Source organism: Haliotis asinina, chromosome 5 (genome assembly GCF_037392515.1).
Source record: "Haliotis asinina isolate JCU_RB_2024 chromosome 5, JCU_Hal_asi_v2, whole genome shotgun sequence".
Classification (NCBI taxonomy): domain Eukaryota; kingdom Metazoa; phylum Mollusca; class Gastropoda; order Lepetellida; family Haliotidae; genus Haliotis; species Haliotis asinina.
Window position 1 is genome coordinate 4,353,008 of NC_090284.1, and position 19,524 is coordinate 4,372,531.

At 39.9% G+C, this 19,524-nt stretch overlaps 1 protein-coding gene across 1 annotated transcript in view; it reads right to left on the reverse strand.

The window, feature by feature from the left end:
• Positions 1-4,282: 4,282 nt before the first annotated feature.
• Positions 4,283-19,524, reverse strand: part of LOC137284711 (neuronal acetylcholine receptor subunit alpha-10-like) — a 28,058-nt gene continuing 12,816 nt past the window's right edge. The window contains exons 4-8 of the mRNA XM_067816627.1: positions 19,404-19,513; positions 11,039-11,493; positions 7,906-7,992; positions 7,567-7,682; positions 4,283-6,981 (exon numbers count right to left, since the gene is read on the reverse strand). Coding sequence (XP_067672728.1) covers positions 6,487-6,981; positions 7,567-7,682; positions 7,906-7,992; positions 11,039-11,493; positions 19,404-19,513 — 1,263 coding nt within the window. The 3' untranslated portion in view covers positions 4,283-6,486. The remainder of the gene's footprint in view (positions 6,982-7,566; positions 7,683-7,905; positions 7,993-11,038; positions 11,494-19,403; positions 19,514-19,524) is intronic.

Genomic DNA, 19,524 nt, shown 5'->3' on the forward strand with positions numbered 1-19,524 from the left:
GATTATAACATACACAGCCACCTCCTTCCACACATCCTGGTAAGATACAAGTTTATGTGAACTCTACCCTAGGACCTTAAACATATTTACAAGGGACCGAATTCGCTGTGACATGTTGTGGTTTCGAACTCAGGTTTGACATGTTCATGGCTGTAGGTTTGCCAACACTATCACGGTGGCGATGGATTCACCAAAGTAGCGAACGCCTAAACCCTGAATCACCCATTGCGTTCCTTCCGCAGCGAACCGTGACATCTTTTACAGCGACCTTTATCGAGCACAGTATACAAGTGCGATTGTTTCAACTCATTTGTTTTAGAATGAAAGACCAACATTTTCGAAAGAGTTCACTTTCATGTTGCAATATTTCTTCACTCTTCTGTGTGTAGAAAGCCTATCAAAAATAACTACATGGAAAACGTTTAATAAATAGTGACAGAATACAGTTAAACAATCATTTGCAGCACAGTATGTATTAGGAATATATGATACTTTATCGAACTGCATCAGATATTATATTTGGAAACATCCACGACAAGTCTATCAAAAATCTGTGGGATGCTTTAGTCTTGATCATTGTTATAACCCTAATTAAACCTTTGATCAAGAAAACGTATGCCACGCTAATATCTGCAGAACTGAAAGGATGGATTTTGATCATTTCTATGTTGCACAACCAAGAACTATGTAGAACAACAAAGACTGTGTAAGAATACAGATCATGTGGGTTTTCTTGTTCAACTAAGTGAATGGTATTGACTTGCTGGAAAGTCCCCTGTAAGTGACTCTAAAGTTCCGCATCCCCTTTGATAGAAAAGCACGTGTAATTGGCATTAGTGTCAAAGCTAATATGTATCAGAATCCCCAGTCTGCGTGGTCTGGCCAACACATAAACACCTTGACCAATACCACCGTGACACTTCGGCTCTGCTTGAGACTCAGGCTTTCCAACATGCGCTCGATCATGTGGAAGTGTCGTGCTGAAGTCTCGTCCGCCGCGAGACAGATGGGGTGAGCGGTTTCACACTTCTCATAAGACAAGCGACTATTGTCAAAAATAGGTCAAACGTCCCTAACCTCCATCATTTATATAAATGGTGCGTTAGGGACATTTGACCTAGGCCTATTTATGAACATAAATTGATCATTTTGATTCTAAATTGATTGTTTGATTGACAAACACATGCTCATGCTATTGTACGAACCATCAAGAAGAGGGATGATGGTTTCGTTTAGATCGTTTAGAGGTTCTGTGTAAGTCCTGCTATTCAAGAAATGTCTGTCTAATGTGCACGTTTTCACTCTGTGACGTGTTGGTATAGTGGGCGTGTCTGGTTTCACATAATCATACTTTGGTATACTGCACTTGTTTCACTCTGTAACGTGTTCGTGTAGTGTCTGGTTTCACTATTTAATGTTTTGGCACACTGTTTCTCTGTTCACTCTGTAACTTGTTGGACAGCTGGTCCTTTCTCATTTCTTCCTGTGACGTACTTGTTTTAATACCTTGCACTTTGGTCTATTGGATTTTCCTGGGCCTAGATTTTCGAAGCTCTCTTAGCGTTAAGATAGTTCAAGTTAATACTAACGCATGCCACTTACGACTACTTTAACGCTAAGAGAGCTTCGAAAATCTAGGCCCGGTTCAACGTTGATTGTACTATGTATCCAAATCCTTCAGAGGGTCAGATACGTCCGACTGCTATTCTACGGCAGTATACTACACTCAGATATATTGTGTGATAACAAGACAACACACCAGTGTGCGTGTATGTACGTGTGTGTTTTTGTTTTATATATTTTGGTTTTTTTTGTTTGTTTGGTTGCTTTTTCGTAAAAACCCTCACGAATGCTCCTGTTACATGAAGGCAGTCTTTAAATGCTCAAGAAAGGACCAGACAATCCAGTGGACTTTCCAATGAGCAGTGATCCAGACCGTCGAGCTATGATCCTAACCACCCCTTCAACAACGTCGGGTAAGCTGTCTGACTCAGCAGGTTTCATCTGTAATACAGGACGAAGAAATGACAAATACATGGAGGACATGTAGCACCATTTAATAACTGTTTTGCAAGTATTATACACACTCAGCAATATCATGGCCTTTGGCAAGTGTAAGACAGTGGTATAGTGTTCCTACTGACATGCACAAGAACATAGGATAGGACATGTCCATCCAGGACATGGTGAATCGTGTCCATGGAGGACAGGGTGAGTCGTGTCCAAACAGGACAGGGTGAGTCGTGTCCCCTGAGGACAGGGTAAGTCATGTCCATCCAGAACAGGGTGAGTTGTGTCCATCCAGAACAGGGTGAGTTGCGTCACATGATAGTATAGCGCAGGGTGTCTTCAGTACGGACAGTACACAAAAGGTGTATCATGATACAGTTAAGCACAGAGCAGGGCGTTTTGAGGCACATCGTAGTATCTGATTGGGAGTGATGTTAGTGACAGGATGACTTGTGATGTATGACAGCATGCACTAATCTGTCTACTGTCAAAATGAAGGTGGCTTAGGCAAATAATAGCGTAACGCACACTGTTTTGAATACATTTAAAAATATTGCAAGTAGAGTAAGATGTCTTGAGGAACATGGAAGTATAGCACAGGGGATATCTTGCTTTACAGTGCAGTATAAGACATCATGTTTAGTTTAGAGAAGATTGGCGCCCAACCTGTGTCCAATGGTGTCACGAATCGGCATGGGAAGTCTTGTTATACTGGGGAGATGTACGTCATATGTATTTGTACATTTAAAACGAGTGTCATGTGTGACAAAGGTATGCTGATTACTGTACTGTGTGATGGGGAATCCTTTGATAGGCTCACTGTGTGAAACGAAACAGCTGATGGGTCATACGGTGATACTGAAATCACTCAAAGGGCGATATGTGATGTGGAAAGAGCTCGTGGAGAGTTTTGTGAGACCATCGACAGTGAGAAACAGTAGGGTTACCATGTTTAGTAGGGTGTGTGGTTTGTTGCATGAACAGACAGGCATATTTATTTGTTAAAGTATTGCATTTAATGTGTTACAATGAATCTTAAGAAGACGTTGCGATTGTATAATGTTATGTGTGTGATCTTGAGTGATAGCGTATGCCATACGTAACATTGTATATGTGTAATTGTATTGTACATTATTGTACTGTGTGATAGTGTACATGTAGTTTTAACTTTATGTTTTTCATTGCGTTATAATAAAGTGTACTATATGTGATGCGGTGTCCCGTAAGTATGTGACATTGTGAGTTCTATTGTACTGTGCACACTGTGTTATGCACTGTGCAACAAGAATTGCGTGAACTGAGTGATATTGTATTGTGTGACATAAATGATATCGTATTGTGACATGCGTGAGGTTGTTTAGTGTGATATCAGTGATATTGTAGTATGTGACATGAGTGATACTGTATTGTGCGACATGAGTAACATGTATAAAGGCTGACATGTGTGATATTCTATGGCATGGTGTGACACGAGTGATATTGTATTGTGGGATATGTGATGTTCCACTGGGTATGTTATGAGTTGTGTTGTGTTTATTGGGACGGATAATGAAAACGTGCCAATGGCTGAGAAATCGGATAAATGTAATGGAACAGGCAGATATCAAGTAAAGCAAAATGTTGTATGAACCCACAAATATCACGTTTAGCGAAGTCCGGTATGGGACCACAGATATCATGTTTAGCGAAGTGCTTTATGAACCCACAGATATCATGTTTAGCGAAGTCCGGTATGGGCCCACAGATATCATGTTTAGCGAAATGCTTTATGAACCCACAGATATTGGGTAAAGTGAAGAGTGGGAAACTGCAAATATCAGATAAAGCAGTCTGATAGGTACCGCAGATGTAGGGTAAAGTGAAGTGTGGTACGAAACAGCAGATATTACGTAAAGTAAAGAGTGGTATAACATCGCAAACATGGAAATAAAGTAAAGAGTGGTATGAAACTGCAGATATTGTGTAAAGCGTAGTGTGGTATGAATCAGCAGATACTGCGCAAAGCGGGGAGTGGTATGAATCAGCATATATCGGGTAACCCACAGATATCCACTGAGATGATGTGTCATATGCAGCCGTAGATACCTACTGATGTGTCATATGGTAATGCAGATCTTGCACAGAAGGGTGTGTCTTGCGGACCCGCAGATTGAATAGTAATATTTGGGGAGGTGTCGGGAGTACATACTGGCTGTTCTGCGCGGCAGTGTGTAATGCGTCATGCCCAGCAAATGAAAGAATAAAACTTGTGAACGATCGGAAAGAAATTAAGGAATGTAAAAGCACATGATTTACTGTCGTAGCGGAAACAAAACATTTCGCGCTCTAAATCTTAATTGCTTGTCTTCAAGGCATAAAGCGCACATATATGACATTTTTCGTAAGATATTGAATATCTGAACTGCAGCATTGAGAGAGATTGTAGTGTCAATATTCACTAGTCCTGTAGAAAGAAACACGAATTTACCGCACATATTGAAACGCTACTCCACACAGTTTACACACTGGAAAATCTGTCAGCCGGTCCGATATCTTGAACAAATGTCATGTTAGCTGTTCTACGTCCGATGATTGAACTGGGCTCAAATTTGTCCTCAACAGTTGACCTGTTCCAGAGCTGAACTGGGCTCAAATTTGTCCTCAACAGTAGACCCTCGAGAGCGTTTCCAGAACTGACCAGTTTGTGTTTATGGTTTCGGGCTGACTAACTGTATATAGGGCCTCATTTCAGGCAGCCCAGGAGTACATACTATAGGTGCTTCAATGATAAAGTGATAATGAATGTTACTATATCAAAGGTTCGTTTTTCTGCAATCCTTGGCTTGGCATAAGACGTCTAGACGTGAAAAGACATCTCCCAATGAAACACATATCAGTGTCAGTCTAAAACACACAGACATCGTTGTATAAACATAACTGACATTAAATGCATTGAAATCACATCCCTTAGGATGTTTGTTAGCTTATATTCGATTCATAATGTATCATCTGTGAAACGCTGGTAATGTGAATATCGTCAGTCTTGAAACCACACATTCCGAACGCTAAGTATATGGTGCTTATCTGTGGCCGATTTCCACGGTATGGACTTCCTCGAACATGTCTTTATTTGGATTATTCAGTTTGAATGCGATTGTCAGTTACATGTCGCTTCATTTGATATGCTACGGAACATCAGCAGCTGCTTCTGTATCACCATTATGATATTGCTAGAATGTAAGACAGTCCAAACAAAAAAGTCTGAACCTAATGAGTTCTTTCCTTATTGCTGGAATATGTAAAATAGCTCAGGGACAGCCATGGAACACTATCAATTTCACTACAGTTATAAGGATCACAAAATTGGAAAAACGCCGTTTGTCTAAAAAGTCACCATAATTCACTTAAAAAGAATGATCGTGGAAGTAGCAATCCCCGTATTATATTCTGCCGTCAGAGTCCTGGCGACAATCAGACAACTACGTCTCGCTGATGGGATTAGACGAGAGCAACCAGCATCCCTTCCCAGCCCTTTCAGCTTCAGTTGTTGGTCGTATTTGTAACGTCAGATTCTGTCAAACATTAGCCCAAAAGCTTATACTGTATAGATACTCCTGTTCAGAACGCCATCTGCTTGTGCCTGCTGCGTATAGTTTGAATGTTAAAAGTTAAAAGTGCCTTGTTCGTGGTTGATGATGTATCTGTCATGTAGCTGTTAGCTTGTGGGTCACAACACACCGTGCTGTTGGAAGTAGTTGTCTAGCGTCCTGGGCCTGTGGCATATATAACATGCAGTCGCAAAACACGTACTAAAGAACGTTGTCCATCTTCCTTTGCATGTGTCTGTTCCTGTGCCTGTCGCATTGCCATATAACTTCACAAAAGCACGTATTGGAGACACAGGAACGACAGTCTTCTGTGACTGTGCGTGTCAGGTTTAACGCTTCGTAGGCAAGTCCAAGTGTCTCTGTGTTACATTTAGCTTCCATAGGCACAGGCTAGTGTTTCCACCCGCCCGTGCCTGTGGACTGTGCATAAATGGAACGTTTTGATCGATTCAAGTGATTTTGTCCCACCAGATGCCTCACGTTAAAAATGGCACAGTGGTAGGCACATTTCGGATACCAAATCATGAATTATTCAAAACCAATGTTTTTCCTGACCACCTTTAAGTACAGTCTCTCTGCACATTCTCGACAAACGCATGATCATCCGCTTAAAATTTCATATCTATCACTCCATTCTCAAACATTTGCCTTTCTTAATAGCAGCGCATAGCACTAGTGTACAAAGAATGTTTCAATTATGCATGAGTTATTTTATATGCTCAGATGTTTGTTTACATAATACCGCTGCGTAAATATATATCTATAGTAAACAATTGTCATTATATCTGGAAGCTTTCTTAAATAGCCACCTTAACTTTGCAGACTAAACCATTAAGCAATTTGGCATCTGGTGGAAATGTGTCCATAAAGACTTCAGGGAAAAAGAACTTCACGTAGATTTGGGCAAAGCCTCTGACAGCCGCGTGTTCGTGTACTGACCGCTGAAGGTGATGATTGGAATGATGACAGCAAGTGATGCAACGATAATACCAAAGTATATAACAAAGAAGATTCTGTCCAGAATGAGAGCAATAGCTTTCCATTCCTTCACAAGGCGTTCCCGTTTGTCCTTGTCTGAGAGCCGCTGCTTGTGACCCTGAATGAAGTCCCTTAAGTCCGACAGTTTGGTGTCAATGGAGGCCAAGAGTCCTGATGACTGTTTTAACGTATTGTCCACTGGTGGCCCTGGTGGTGGCGTTAGATTGGAGTCTTTCTGTAGATGGACGAGAACTTCTGTTGATGCCATGGGATCATCGCTCCACTTGTTGTCAATTTCTCCCAGTTTATCTTTCATGATTGCCCCTGGTTTGGCTGGGGAATCCGGTTTGAATGGCCGCACGAGATCGTTCATCAAGAGGACCTTTGCACACACATCAAACAATACCTGAAACAGAGAGCGTGAGTTATTAGATATACACCATACACTATATCGTATTAGAATAGTACAAGATGGCATGGGCAGGACTAACGGAAATGTGTTGAGGAACAGAAGGAACAATCCATAACGTCAAGTGTCACGGGGACATTTCATACCGTTGGTTATGGAAATTCTAATTGCGATATGTGATGGAATGTGGCACATCATTACAATCGGATATTACACGGCACATTTATGCCAATGACATATAACATGCACATGCCATGCTGTGAACATATGTAGTGGGACACCATGTGGTACAGTTAAACAGTCAACTCGAACGTTTTTCGCTTAACACTCCAATGTCATGTGGTACACTTATACAAACAGTTGGCATGGGGTACACGGCCAGGTGTTAAATTGCACATTTTATAAAGTCGTCAGAGGCCATTTGGTATACTTATACGGTTGAATTTTGTGTAGTATACTGACGAATGGTGTGTGATATACTTACAACAGAATGGTATGTGGTAGATTTATACAGTCGAATCTTACATCCAACTCAACAGGATGTAGATTACATATAGTTGAGGCAAGGTAGTGTGGACTCACTGATTTTGCTGGAGCAGGCAGGTTCGCTCGTTGACCGTATGCTGCTAGGTTAACCACTAGCACGTTAAGGAAGGACGACAGAGTGATGATGACCATGTTGAGACAGTAGTAGATACCTACAACCACATGTACATGGTCAAACATGGTGCATTGGTGGTGTGGAATCTCAAGTATGAAAAGTTTTACAAAGCATTTTCAAATATCGGCCGGTTCAATTCGTATTCTTGAGTTAACTGCTTACTACAACTTATTCATTAGATCGTTCATTAACAGTTTTCATTAATATTTAAAGTAAACACATTTGTTTACAAATTGGTGCAAATGCACAAACATGATTACCTAGTACAGGCATTTTTGTAGTACCGGGAGGCAAATTTTTCTCCAAAAGCTTCAGCAGGATGAAAAACGCTATGAAGATGGTAAGTCCTGAACAGAAAAGAAACATAAAATGTTGTAAACACAGATGCCAAGGATAAGTAGAATATACTGTACTGAAGCTCACCTAAGTTGTGTCACAGTCTTGCATCAGGGAGAATCATTGTTTGTTATTACCCTACATTCTTTAGTCATATGGAACAGGTTAAAAGGTATATTTAAATTAGGAATACACATTGGAACACGTGTAAACACTTTAGATATTGTTTGTGATAATGTACCCAATGTGTTTTAGTTAAAGAACTTTGGGCAGTTACCTGTCTATGAAAATAAGATACCTGTCTGTTTAATTTTGATCTAACTTATGATTCTGAGCCTCGTAATTGTTACGAACTAATTCGTTACACCTTTAAAAAGAAACTGTCGAATTATAATCCCAACATTACGACTAAGTCGACTTAGCCTTTACTGCAACCGTGCAACTAATGATACCTATAGCAATATGTGATTGATACTTCAGAGAAATGACGGAGATTTTAATCATTGCTAAACATGTCTCAACAAAATCCAATGGTGACGATTAAAACCGATGTCGAAGCAAGAATGACGTATGGTGATCATCCCTGCGGTGTTTCAGCTCCGGTCCTGCAGCAGTGTCAGTCATGAAGGTGATGACATCTAATTTGACTTCACTGGCGTTAAATTTGGATTACGAGAGGGCGAAACAATCACAAACGCGCGGCCAAGAACCGTAACGTCTCTTCTGAGGTTCAGACATTGCGGCAGTGTTTGGGGGAGAAGTTCATTTATGGAATCGGGCATGACATGTGGCGAGTGAAAGAGCCAGGTTATAAAAACTAGCATTTGAAATGCTACAAACTGCCCTATCATGCAATACTTCACAATCATGGATGAAGATGACGTTCCAGAGAACACTCCACAAATATGTGAAGGAACACAGCTCATGCTGGCCTCGCGCAAGGTGAACTGATAAAAAACTGATATGTGAAATGTCTGCTTGAACTTCTAAAAGAAATGGCGGCAAGTTATCTGTTACAGACAGCATCAAATACAAAAACTCCTGACAGGCCGAAACATGTGCACATATCACTCGAAGACAGGCCTATAAATACAAAATCCCTTGAGTATGGTATATCACCCAAAGAGACTGTAGCTTGTACACATAGGCGGCCATGTTATATACAGAAGCTTGAGGCGAAGTATACAAATGTATCATTCAGACAGCAGAACATACGTACATATCATTCAGACAGCAGAACATATGTACATATCATTCAGACAGAAATGTGTTTACCTTTGCCTTTCAAAACAGGGTATATACACACATCATTTGTACTATACTATATACACAAATCAGTCATACAGAGATTAAGCACTACATTTACAGATACTTCCGACAGCACTATATCCACACATGATGCAGACATAAGTATATATACCCAACATTTAAAAAGCAGAAGATCAACATATCATTCAGAAAAAGACAAAATCATGATCGGTTTAAGAGTTTTGCATTTGTTGCACAATACGCACTTGGCTATTTGTTATCTCTGTAATTGATGCTATACCCATCTAGCGAGAAAAAACAGCTCAGGAAAACAACGCCATTTCCAAATATTCAGCATGGATGTCTTTCATACTTCCAAAAAACATGAATATAGACAGGTACACCCCTCCAACACTATATGGCGGGCAACCGTTTGTTCTCTGGAACCGATCTTCTCATTTTCAATCCCTTCGTATATCAAGTTGCATATCACCTAATTAAATGGTACATTATACATTCGATAAAAACACATAACACATGGCCTTGTGGACGTTATCGACGGCAAAATAACGCGGCGCTACATTCATTTGCGAAAGTGAATTTTCATGTTTACATCTCTTTCAAGTTAATGTTTATTGAGAGGCTTCGTCAGCGAAACCAGTTTAATCACCACACAAGACATCAATAAAGAAACTTTGCTACACTGATCTGTATTTTTCATGACACATTGCGCTGTTTATCGACCTAATCAAATATGTCATTTTCTCATCAGTTCATTTACAGATCCACATGGAAATAACTATTACCAGGTTAGAATTAACAGGGGTTTTCTTTTGGTATTATTTATTCTTATTTTCGATTCCCGCTCCACAACATTAATGGCTAGATATATTTATATGTCATTTATTCACTAACAGAGGAATTAGGCGGCTTCATCTTGATGCGAGTTCACTTTGAATCTGAATTGAAGAAGCACATGGCCTCCTTAGCTTTGCCGAACTTGCCAGCATGATGTCTATGTATGGACTGATAATATGTTGTGATGAAAGGAAGAATATAGCTTCCAAGAATAAAGAAAACATTCGCATTAGAGTAATGTGCTTTATATTTCAATTTTGGTTTGTGCCCATATCTGCATTCACATATAACCACCACCTCAGTTTGAAAACCAATGCGGACATATTTACGTGAACACCAGGTGGTAGTTAAATTAGTAGATTTGTTGCATTTACTAAAAATGTCAAAAGTGTTAAATAATATTAGGCATGTAATATACCCAGGTGAATTAGATGAATTATACCACTGACTGCAAGCATACATGTGGTTGAAATACTACCATTAATCAAACGTGACATTGAGTGAATGGGCATGGAATATGACGTTACACTGATCGAAATGTAATTGAATATGAGAGAGTGTTGTCTTTGAAGTACCACTCACATGCACGTGTGACGGAAGTCAACGATTTGCCTCTACATCTGGTGCAGTGAAGGGAACGTTTTTTTCGTTTTTTTCAGAAACATGCATGCCAAAAGAGAAGCAGATACCAAATTGCAGAGACATGTCTACATGCCCTAAAGGACAGCGTAAAGGAAAGCCGGTTTTTTCTCATTACTCATATCAGGTAGGTTGTATTGCTGTTACTGGTCTTGGACAAAGTGAAAAGATATCATGCTTTGTCGTTTTACTTACATAACATTAGCAACGATGAGGAGCATGACAATTGTTTGATGAATGGTTTTGGATGAAATAATCATTTTGGCTTACAAGTAAATGCCACAAAGATAATGAGTGAAATATAAGCATTACCAAGTTGCATCTTTGCAGGAGACTCCGGGGGTATCCAGAAGAGGATGAGGGTGATGGAGGTGAGAAGAACACACGGCAGGATCAGGATGTAGTTGTACAGGGTGGCTCGTCTCTGGAAGATCAAGCTGAAAGTCAGGTCGACGTAAGGCTCAGGGCAGCAGCTGTAGTATTTTATATTTTTATTTGCAGGCACATCGATGATTTTCCAGGCGTTACTCGTCACGTACTCTGTGAGATCTATGTAGTCTTTGTTTTCATAGAAAACTACATCAATCTTATGTCCATTGTAGGTCCACGACCCAAATTTCAAGTGACATGACTGGATATCGAATGGAAATTTGGTGACATCAATTTGGCAGGAACTGCGATACACGGCTTGAGGCATCCATAGAATTTTGCCATCGTGATGAAAGACGCACAGGGACTTCCGCTGTTCGTCCAAGCGATGATCAGCACTGGAAAAGTAAACATGACAAGTTACATATTACTCTCAACAGTTTGGTAAATAATGATAAGCTATGCATGTATTACTGCCACACTCATCATGGAACAGTTGAGATTTTGAATGTTTGCTTTTAGTCGTGAGATCGTAGAGAAAATATGTTTTTTCAACAAGATGGTACTGAAAACAAAATTCTGTGTCCATTACATCTCCATGTAGATGCACATTGAGGTGTTAATACTGATAAAGGCAATGTCCGCAGGACAGGAACAAAGACGTAGTTATGTAGCTCACATCTAACATTCTACAGTGTATCAGTCTTTCAGAATAACGAGTAATTGGTATAAAGCATATACATTTGCTAAGCTATCTCAAACATGCGATGAAACATGGTAATATATTACACTGGGTCATTCGCTCTTCGTCTGGTAACATTACATTCAAATTCAACAGATTCGTATTGCAAGTAAATATGTGACAACCTTTCTGATGAGTAGCTTTTTTGTTCGAGGAAAGGGGCAAGCGTGTTTACCACAGCTCAGAATAGTGTAATAAATCATTATATTCTCGTCTTGCATTCGCTGATGTTGGAAAGTTTTCATTCTTGATGAAACTGATAGGTGTACATACCTCAAGCCTACATTCATCATCGTGATTCTCTAATATCCAAGCTTGTATCAAAGTTCAATTGTGTGATACCATTAACACACACAGTCATCTTCAGTGTAACTGTGAAAAACATTTATCACAACGCTTTCATCTGGTATCGGCCTTGAAGACCGGGTTATATATATAATATATATGATATTATAATAATATATATATATAAGATATATGGTCTTAATGAAAGATATCAAGATAGAAAAGGATCCAGTGAATATACAAAGGTTCACCTTCGTCCTGTAAAGCGTCATGCTGACCCATCTGACCAGGTGACATGTAAGCTTCATAACGGACTATTTGACAGGTTACATGTAAGCTTCATACTGGGCTGTCTGACCAGGTTACATATAAGCTTCAAAATAAACTGACAAGGTTACAAGTAAGTTTTCTACTGGACTATCTGACAGGTTACATGTAACCTTCATACTGGACTGACAAGGTTACATGTCTTACAACAACGTGTCAGTCTTCAAGAACAATGTGATTCAGTAATAAAACCGCTGGTGAAACACTAGAATTCCTCGTTGGACAGTTTGGAAGAAAACGTGCTGATAGTTTCCACACACGTCGGTCAACACATTCAAACATCTGACAACCCGTGCACAAATACAAGCGTGTCTGTATAAAACACATTCGCATACTTCAACGTCTAAACCTGTTATGCATACATCGGTACGCCCGCACTCGTCATTTAGCTATGGCATCAAAGCGAATCCTTACTAGATATTTGTCGCGCTGGCAGAGGGCTAATAACTATGTGAGAAGGAATACTCTTTGTTTATTGGAATCTCTTCCAAACAGTCTCGCCATAACACTCTTCTGTAGCAGCCGAGTGTACTAACATTGGCATTTACCTACTTTCAAGCCTGTTTACAAATCGATTTCCCTTATCTGGACACAAATTAAACCTTTGAACCGTTCTATCACAGAACATTTCATGCATCATGAAAATTGTGAACAGGAAAATTTGTCTCAGGTTGAAATAGATACTCTCGGCCGTCGCCAGGATGTGTTGGTTTTCGCTGCGACATCCTGCACTATCATTATGATTTGATTTGCCTTTTAAAACTGATATACATCCGGCCATAAAGATGCATCAATTAAGTATGTATGTGAAAGTAAGCTGGTACGGCTGACGTCATTAGTTTACAGGTAATATTAGTCATGGGGTGTTGGAAAACTAAGTTAAATGTACGGCTTTAAAGTTTCTCTATCAGTCTCCTACAGAAAACGCAACGACTTTGTTCTTAAATGTACTTGTATTAAACGCGTTTGTAGCATCTTAACATTTTATATTTGATTATAAAATGTTGTTTGATAGGTAATTACAAGATGGGAGTAACATCAACACCGACTCCCCACGACGACCTGGCACACACTGTAACCTTTACATCATCCTCATCAGATGCTAAATCAAGTTGGGAGTTCTAAGGATTTGGTTCTTGTCGGATGTTGGGGTACCTCGGAAGTTTGGAGTACCAACCTGACGGTTTTACTTCATCTTTTAAGTTGGCTATACAGGTTAATGAGGAAACCATACGGACAGTAAACGTAATAACGAAAACGTTTAACATGTCTAAATCAATTATTCCCTGCATTTAACTCGGGATTTTTACTTTTGTCCAGGGTGTGATATGACCAATAGCCTGTCCTCAGATCTACACTGGCAGAGTCATCCAATCAGAAGGAAAAATTCTATTCTAATGTTTACTGCAGTGAATAAATAACTAAAACAAAAATACCATACTAGTGTGTCACTGCAGTCTGTATATAGATTCTGGATCAGGGGAACTAGTGAGTGAGAGGTCGAGTGACTCTAAACGCAATAGGATTCCGTTCTTGTTGCGCTCAAATATTCATTCTCCACTGATGTTGACGTATCTCTGTAGCGCATCTCGTGCGTCTGCGATGCGTTTAACTGCGTCTGTGGATCTTATAGCACCGAAATATTATGGTAACGTTAACGCTATAAACTCACTTTTCAGCGAGAGCGATTAACCATGCGAACACCGATGTAATAGATTCTCTAAACCTGGTTACCGCTTTAAAAGATCCGGTAGTCTTTATGACTGGTCAAACAATGACCTTTAACGCAGCGTTATGAAGTCAGTCGAATCTGAAATGAAACCTGTACATCATTATATACCCCATAGCACCTGGACACAAGATATCGGTGTTGCAATCAGGTGCCGCCCACACAAATCTCCAGCTGGTAGGAACATCCATTAGTGAGCAGTAGTATTCGAGGAAGTAAGTTACAGCGAACAACGACTGTTATGTGAAGAGAATGCTGTTTACTCGCATTAGCTTCACCTTGTGTCGATTCCCCGTGATGGTTGGTGAGTGGCGTCTGAGTTACCATGTAACCGAAGACAGGATGCCATCACTGTCTCGCATCACGCACCACAGCCAGACCACCAGATCTAGAGACGATTGATAGCTAAGCACCAACTTTCAGAGCGTTCTCTTCGATTATTACGTAATGTATTGGTTTGTGCCACAATGCTACCATATATAATTGCAATCACCGAGAACAGATTCAAGATCATTAAAACATTTATTGATTGGACAAAATGGCGGCCAGGTGTGGATATGATTAGAACGGTCATCACGTCAACGAATTCACTTTGCATGTATGCCCCCAATATAAAGTTCACGGTAAACATCCGGTTCAGAATTTGCCTTCAGTGGAGGTTTTCAACAACCCTTTTTCTTCCTGTAAGACGGTGATCGGGGGACGGGTTAGATAACTTAGTTGATGCATTGCGCCCTATCCCATCTACCCAGATAACTGCTGATGAAAACCAGTGGATTCAATGGTCCTGATCTGAATATTTACATCCACACCGCTATATAGCTGAGTCTAGATTTTCGAAGCACCCTTAGCGGTAGGATATGGAAAATGTCATACATTAACATTAACTTACGACCATCTTAGCGCTGAGAGAGCTTCGAAAATCTAGGCCCTGTTATATTGCAGCGTGAGAGTGGTAGAAGAAACAAGCACAAGACATCTAAGTGTTCTACGACGATATATCAATGATATTTCAATGAATAGAAGACTTGCTACAATCATGTATCCCTGTGTGAGTAAATAGTATTGCTTCATAATGTTTATGTCATGCTTGAGCACTTGAAGGGGTAATGAACGACACGGGTTTTTTGTACTTGTATTATATGAATAAAAGGTTAATTGATGGTTTTACTCCGTATTGATGCAATGTAATGTCACGGCAGGGACACGAGACATTGGCTTCACATATTGCACCACATGGGGAGCCGATTCTTCAGCCAGCGAGTGTTGGGCCACGGTCTTGGTCTCGGCTGAGGTCAGCATCGTGTTTGAAGACAATATTAATGTCAGAGATGCAGATACCCAGGAGATGCAAATATGGTATCAACTACAGAATGTCAAGATTGAGTATGCCTGCCATTTCAGTCGCATAGAGACGATGTGCCATACACGTGTTTCATACACGTTGTGTAACCCGATAGGCGTTATTTCAGAGGAATTTTACCAATTCCAGCGGATAGTCCACTGTGGACTAACATGTGGACAAAACCTAAATGTGAAAATAATAAACACCAACATTCACGTGAATCATTACGCATGTCTACCATTCAGTACTTTGTCGATTAATTCAGCGCATTCGTCACCACGAATAATAACTAAGTATACACTAGTTTTGCACTAGTTTAGATGTTTCAAAACCTTGGAAAGTTTTCATTCTTGATGAAACTGATAGGTGTATATACTTCAAGCCTACATTGATCATAGTGATTTTTTAATAATTTAGCTTGTATGAAACTTAAATTGTCTGATACCATTAATGCACAGTGCCATCTTCAGTGTAATTGTCAAAGGCAACTTACCACAACATTTTCATTTGATATCGTCCTCCAAAATCGGGTAAAATATATGATTGACATATGATCGTAACGAAAGAGATCAAGAAGGAAAAGGATTTACAATGGTTCATCTTCATGCTACAAACCAAATAATAAACACTAGCATTCACGTAAAGCATTACGTATGCCTGACGTTCGGTATTTTTTCAACGCATACTCTACAACGAAGGTCATCAACATTGCATCGTGTATTGCTCATCCAGAACAGATGGTACTTGCCACAGGATCAAAAGCAAGTAAACATAGTCTCGATTAATGAACTAACTATCACGCAACATACTATTTACCGAGAATACTTCTCACTATTTTTCAGCATAATACATATCGAACGGAAACAGTATGTCACAGCCACTATTCTACAACCTATTTGTCCGTGGAGATAAAGTCAGATGTCACAGTCACAATTTTACAACATCTACCAAAGATAAGGACGACCCATGGCCTGGGCTACACACACTTTGAGCACAGGGACCCTGGTAGCCCCGTAATGTTTTCCCTAATGTACTTAATGTTGTAGTGTGTTGGATGCAAACTGACAGCTAGTAGTTACTTGATAGGACCATATTGATCCGTAGTATTTCAGAATGCACGGTGCTGGCATGCAAATAATCTGCAGACTGTGGTGGTTCCGCCGTAGCATACGTATGCACTGTTTGTTAAAGTAGAATCCTGTATTTTACTTCGGAGAGAAACAGGTTCTCGTTTCAACAAGCAAAGCTGTATAAAAACTCGCATTCCTGGCTTCCAAAAATAATCGTAAGCTGAAGTGGAAATAAACTGGAAAGCCAGCTGCGAGGCAGTCAGGTCACAGAACTACTGGGCGCTTCGACTGACATGCTGGTCAAACGTACACCCGTACAGATACATTCGTCAAGATACTCTCGCACTGATGCACCCACACAGATAACTCAACACTGTAGAGGAAAAGTGAGGAAGATGCTGCCTCTACATGGGTGTAGATACATACATGTTGGTACTGACTCTTGCTATCTGCGGATATTTACTATCTAATTTTGGCAGCCTATACAAGCTATCTGGAGGAGATATTGCTTTCCTGATGACCCATCGCTTTGTTGACATAAACATTATCGCGAGGTTTAAATGTTCGAATTTCCCCTATTTTTTCTATTTTTAACTAAAAAAAAACATTTTTGAGCCTGATATTGTGATGAAAACGCCGTAAGAAATACCGACCGCTTTTGTTATTGAGGAATTGATTGAGCGAGGGATCAAAACATTGAGGATACGTCACTGCATAATCTGACGCCACTCGTACATGATTTCCTGATCAGTGTGCATGTTCTGTGAAAGAATCACATCTCGTTCTGCGATTTTGGAACAAAGCTGAGCTGACGATATTTTTTCGCATGCATTCCTTACATTGACTAATTATGATATTGTCGAATATGATTTAAGTCAAATCAACTCTTCTCGACAACCACCCTTTCAACTAAAGACCTGAAAGACGATGTGTACACATGGACTTGGATTTGCCAATGAGAATGCCTAAAGAACGATTCAGAGCCAAATGCCAGTGTACAATTTTAATTTTACATAATCAGAAATAAGGTTAACTGGAGTGATCAGATGTCTACAGTCAGAAAAAACACAGTGGAGTGTGGTAACTACTCGGTGCTCAAATAGAATAGTCAGTCTGCTAAAACGACATGTTATTCAAGCAATGTAGGCCATGAGCAGTTTACTTATTCTGGTACATTACAACACATATCAAAAACCCTAGTCCCACCACTCAATATCATGCTGGAGTAGATCGCAAAAAGCAGAGAAAACCAACCCGCTACAGCCCCATCTCGGCACACAAGAATAACACATTCACGACCTACTATTCACAAACCAAGTTAAATACATTGATCTCCCTTCATTTTACAACCAAGTAAGACATATTCACATCACTATTCACAGCTCGTGTAAAGCACATTCAAAACTCACTACTCAAGAAAGGTACATTCACCATCCACTATTCACATCTCAAGTGGAGCACATTTGCTTCCCCCTGTTCAACAACATTACATTTTTCTCAACTCAAACATCTCAAGCATAGCACATTCAGCTCCCACTATTCACATCTCAAGTAAAGCACATTCACCTCCCACTATTTACATCTCATGTATAGCACATTCAACTCCCACTATTCACATCTGAAGTGGAGCACATTCACCACTCACTATTCACATCTCAAGTGGAGCACATTTGCTTCCCGCTGTTCAACAATATTACATTTCTCACAACTCAAACATTGTACATTACAACTTACTACTCAGCAAGACAACATGTAATCCCAAATGCTGTTCATCAAGTTCTAACTCGCAATTCCAATAGAACACGCCTATTGTAAGTTTTCAGTGGAAGACGTCAGTACGAACTTACAATTAAATTTGTGTACTCTAAGCATTGGGCTCCATGTAATCACATTACATAAGAACAATATCCGTCTCTGTGTTTTAAGGGCAGCAAAACAAGCATCGGAAAAATATATTTTGTAGGGTACCATTGGCAGAACCAGTGTAGAAACATAATCAGCACACAAAGTTGAAATCTGTATCAATTTAACGGAAAAATAATAATCCACGAATTAGATCAGTGCAAGAGTTAACAATTCAATCTGTATTAGACTCTTAAAAGATTGAATGAAAACTTGAATGTACTCTACACTGCAACAATAGAAATAAAAAGACATAACGATACGGTTTAGGAAGCAACTAAATTCACGACAAATACACTTCAAATTAAGCGTATGGTTTTATTTTGCTTTTGGCAATATTCCAACAGTACCACCACAAGGGACAGCAGAAATGGGATTTACACATTATACCCATGCGTGGAAGCGATCCTGGACCTTGGGTGCTACGAGCGAACACTTCAACCGCAATATAACCCAACCTACTTGCTTTGAAATATATGCAAGTTCGGCGAACTGGTTTCCGTGCAAATATATAGGGGAGTATGACCGTAAGAATTCCACCGCTTGCAGAATTGATATATAGGTTTGAATAAGGGCACGTTCTAATCGTTCGGTCAAAAAGTTCTAACCACAAAGATTAGCACTATTTCAAGATGAACGTTTCCTGTGGAAAGGGAAAAGGAATTTCTACGTGTGCCATGTACACTGTTAGCCAGTTCTAATATTTGATTTTCAATTAGGGGCGGTAAATAATGATGACTCACAGCCTGCCGAGAGAAAAAAACATATTCAGTTGGCACACGTATTGCTTTGTAATTTCCATCAACGCCGACATATAAAAAATGGCGAAAGAACATTCCTTATCTGTTTCATGCAGGAATGACTCCAGCAGTGTGCAATTTCTACCGCAAACAACAACAAACACTCACTAGTTGTACAGTTTGATGTCAGGCAGCCAAACCTTGCTCCAGGGAATGCGGACCTTGTCCACGCCTCCATACTTTGTCTTGTTCCATTCAACATCGTCATCTCTCCAGCCCTGAAAATAAC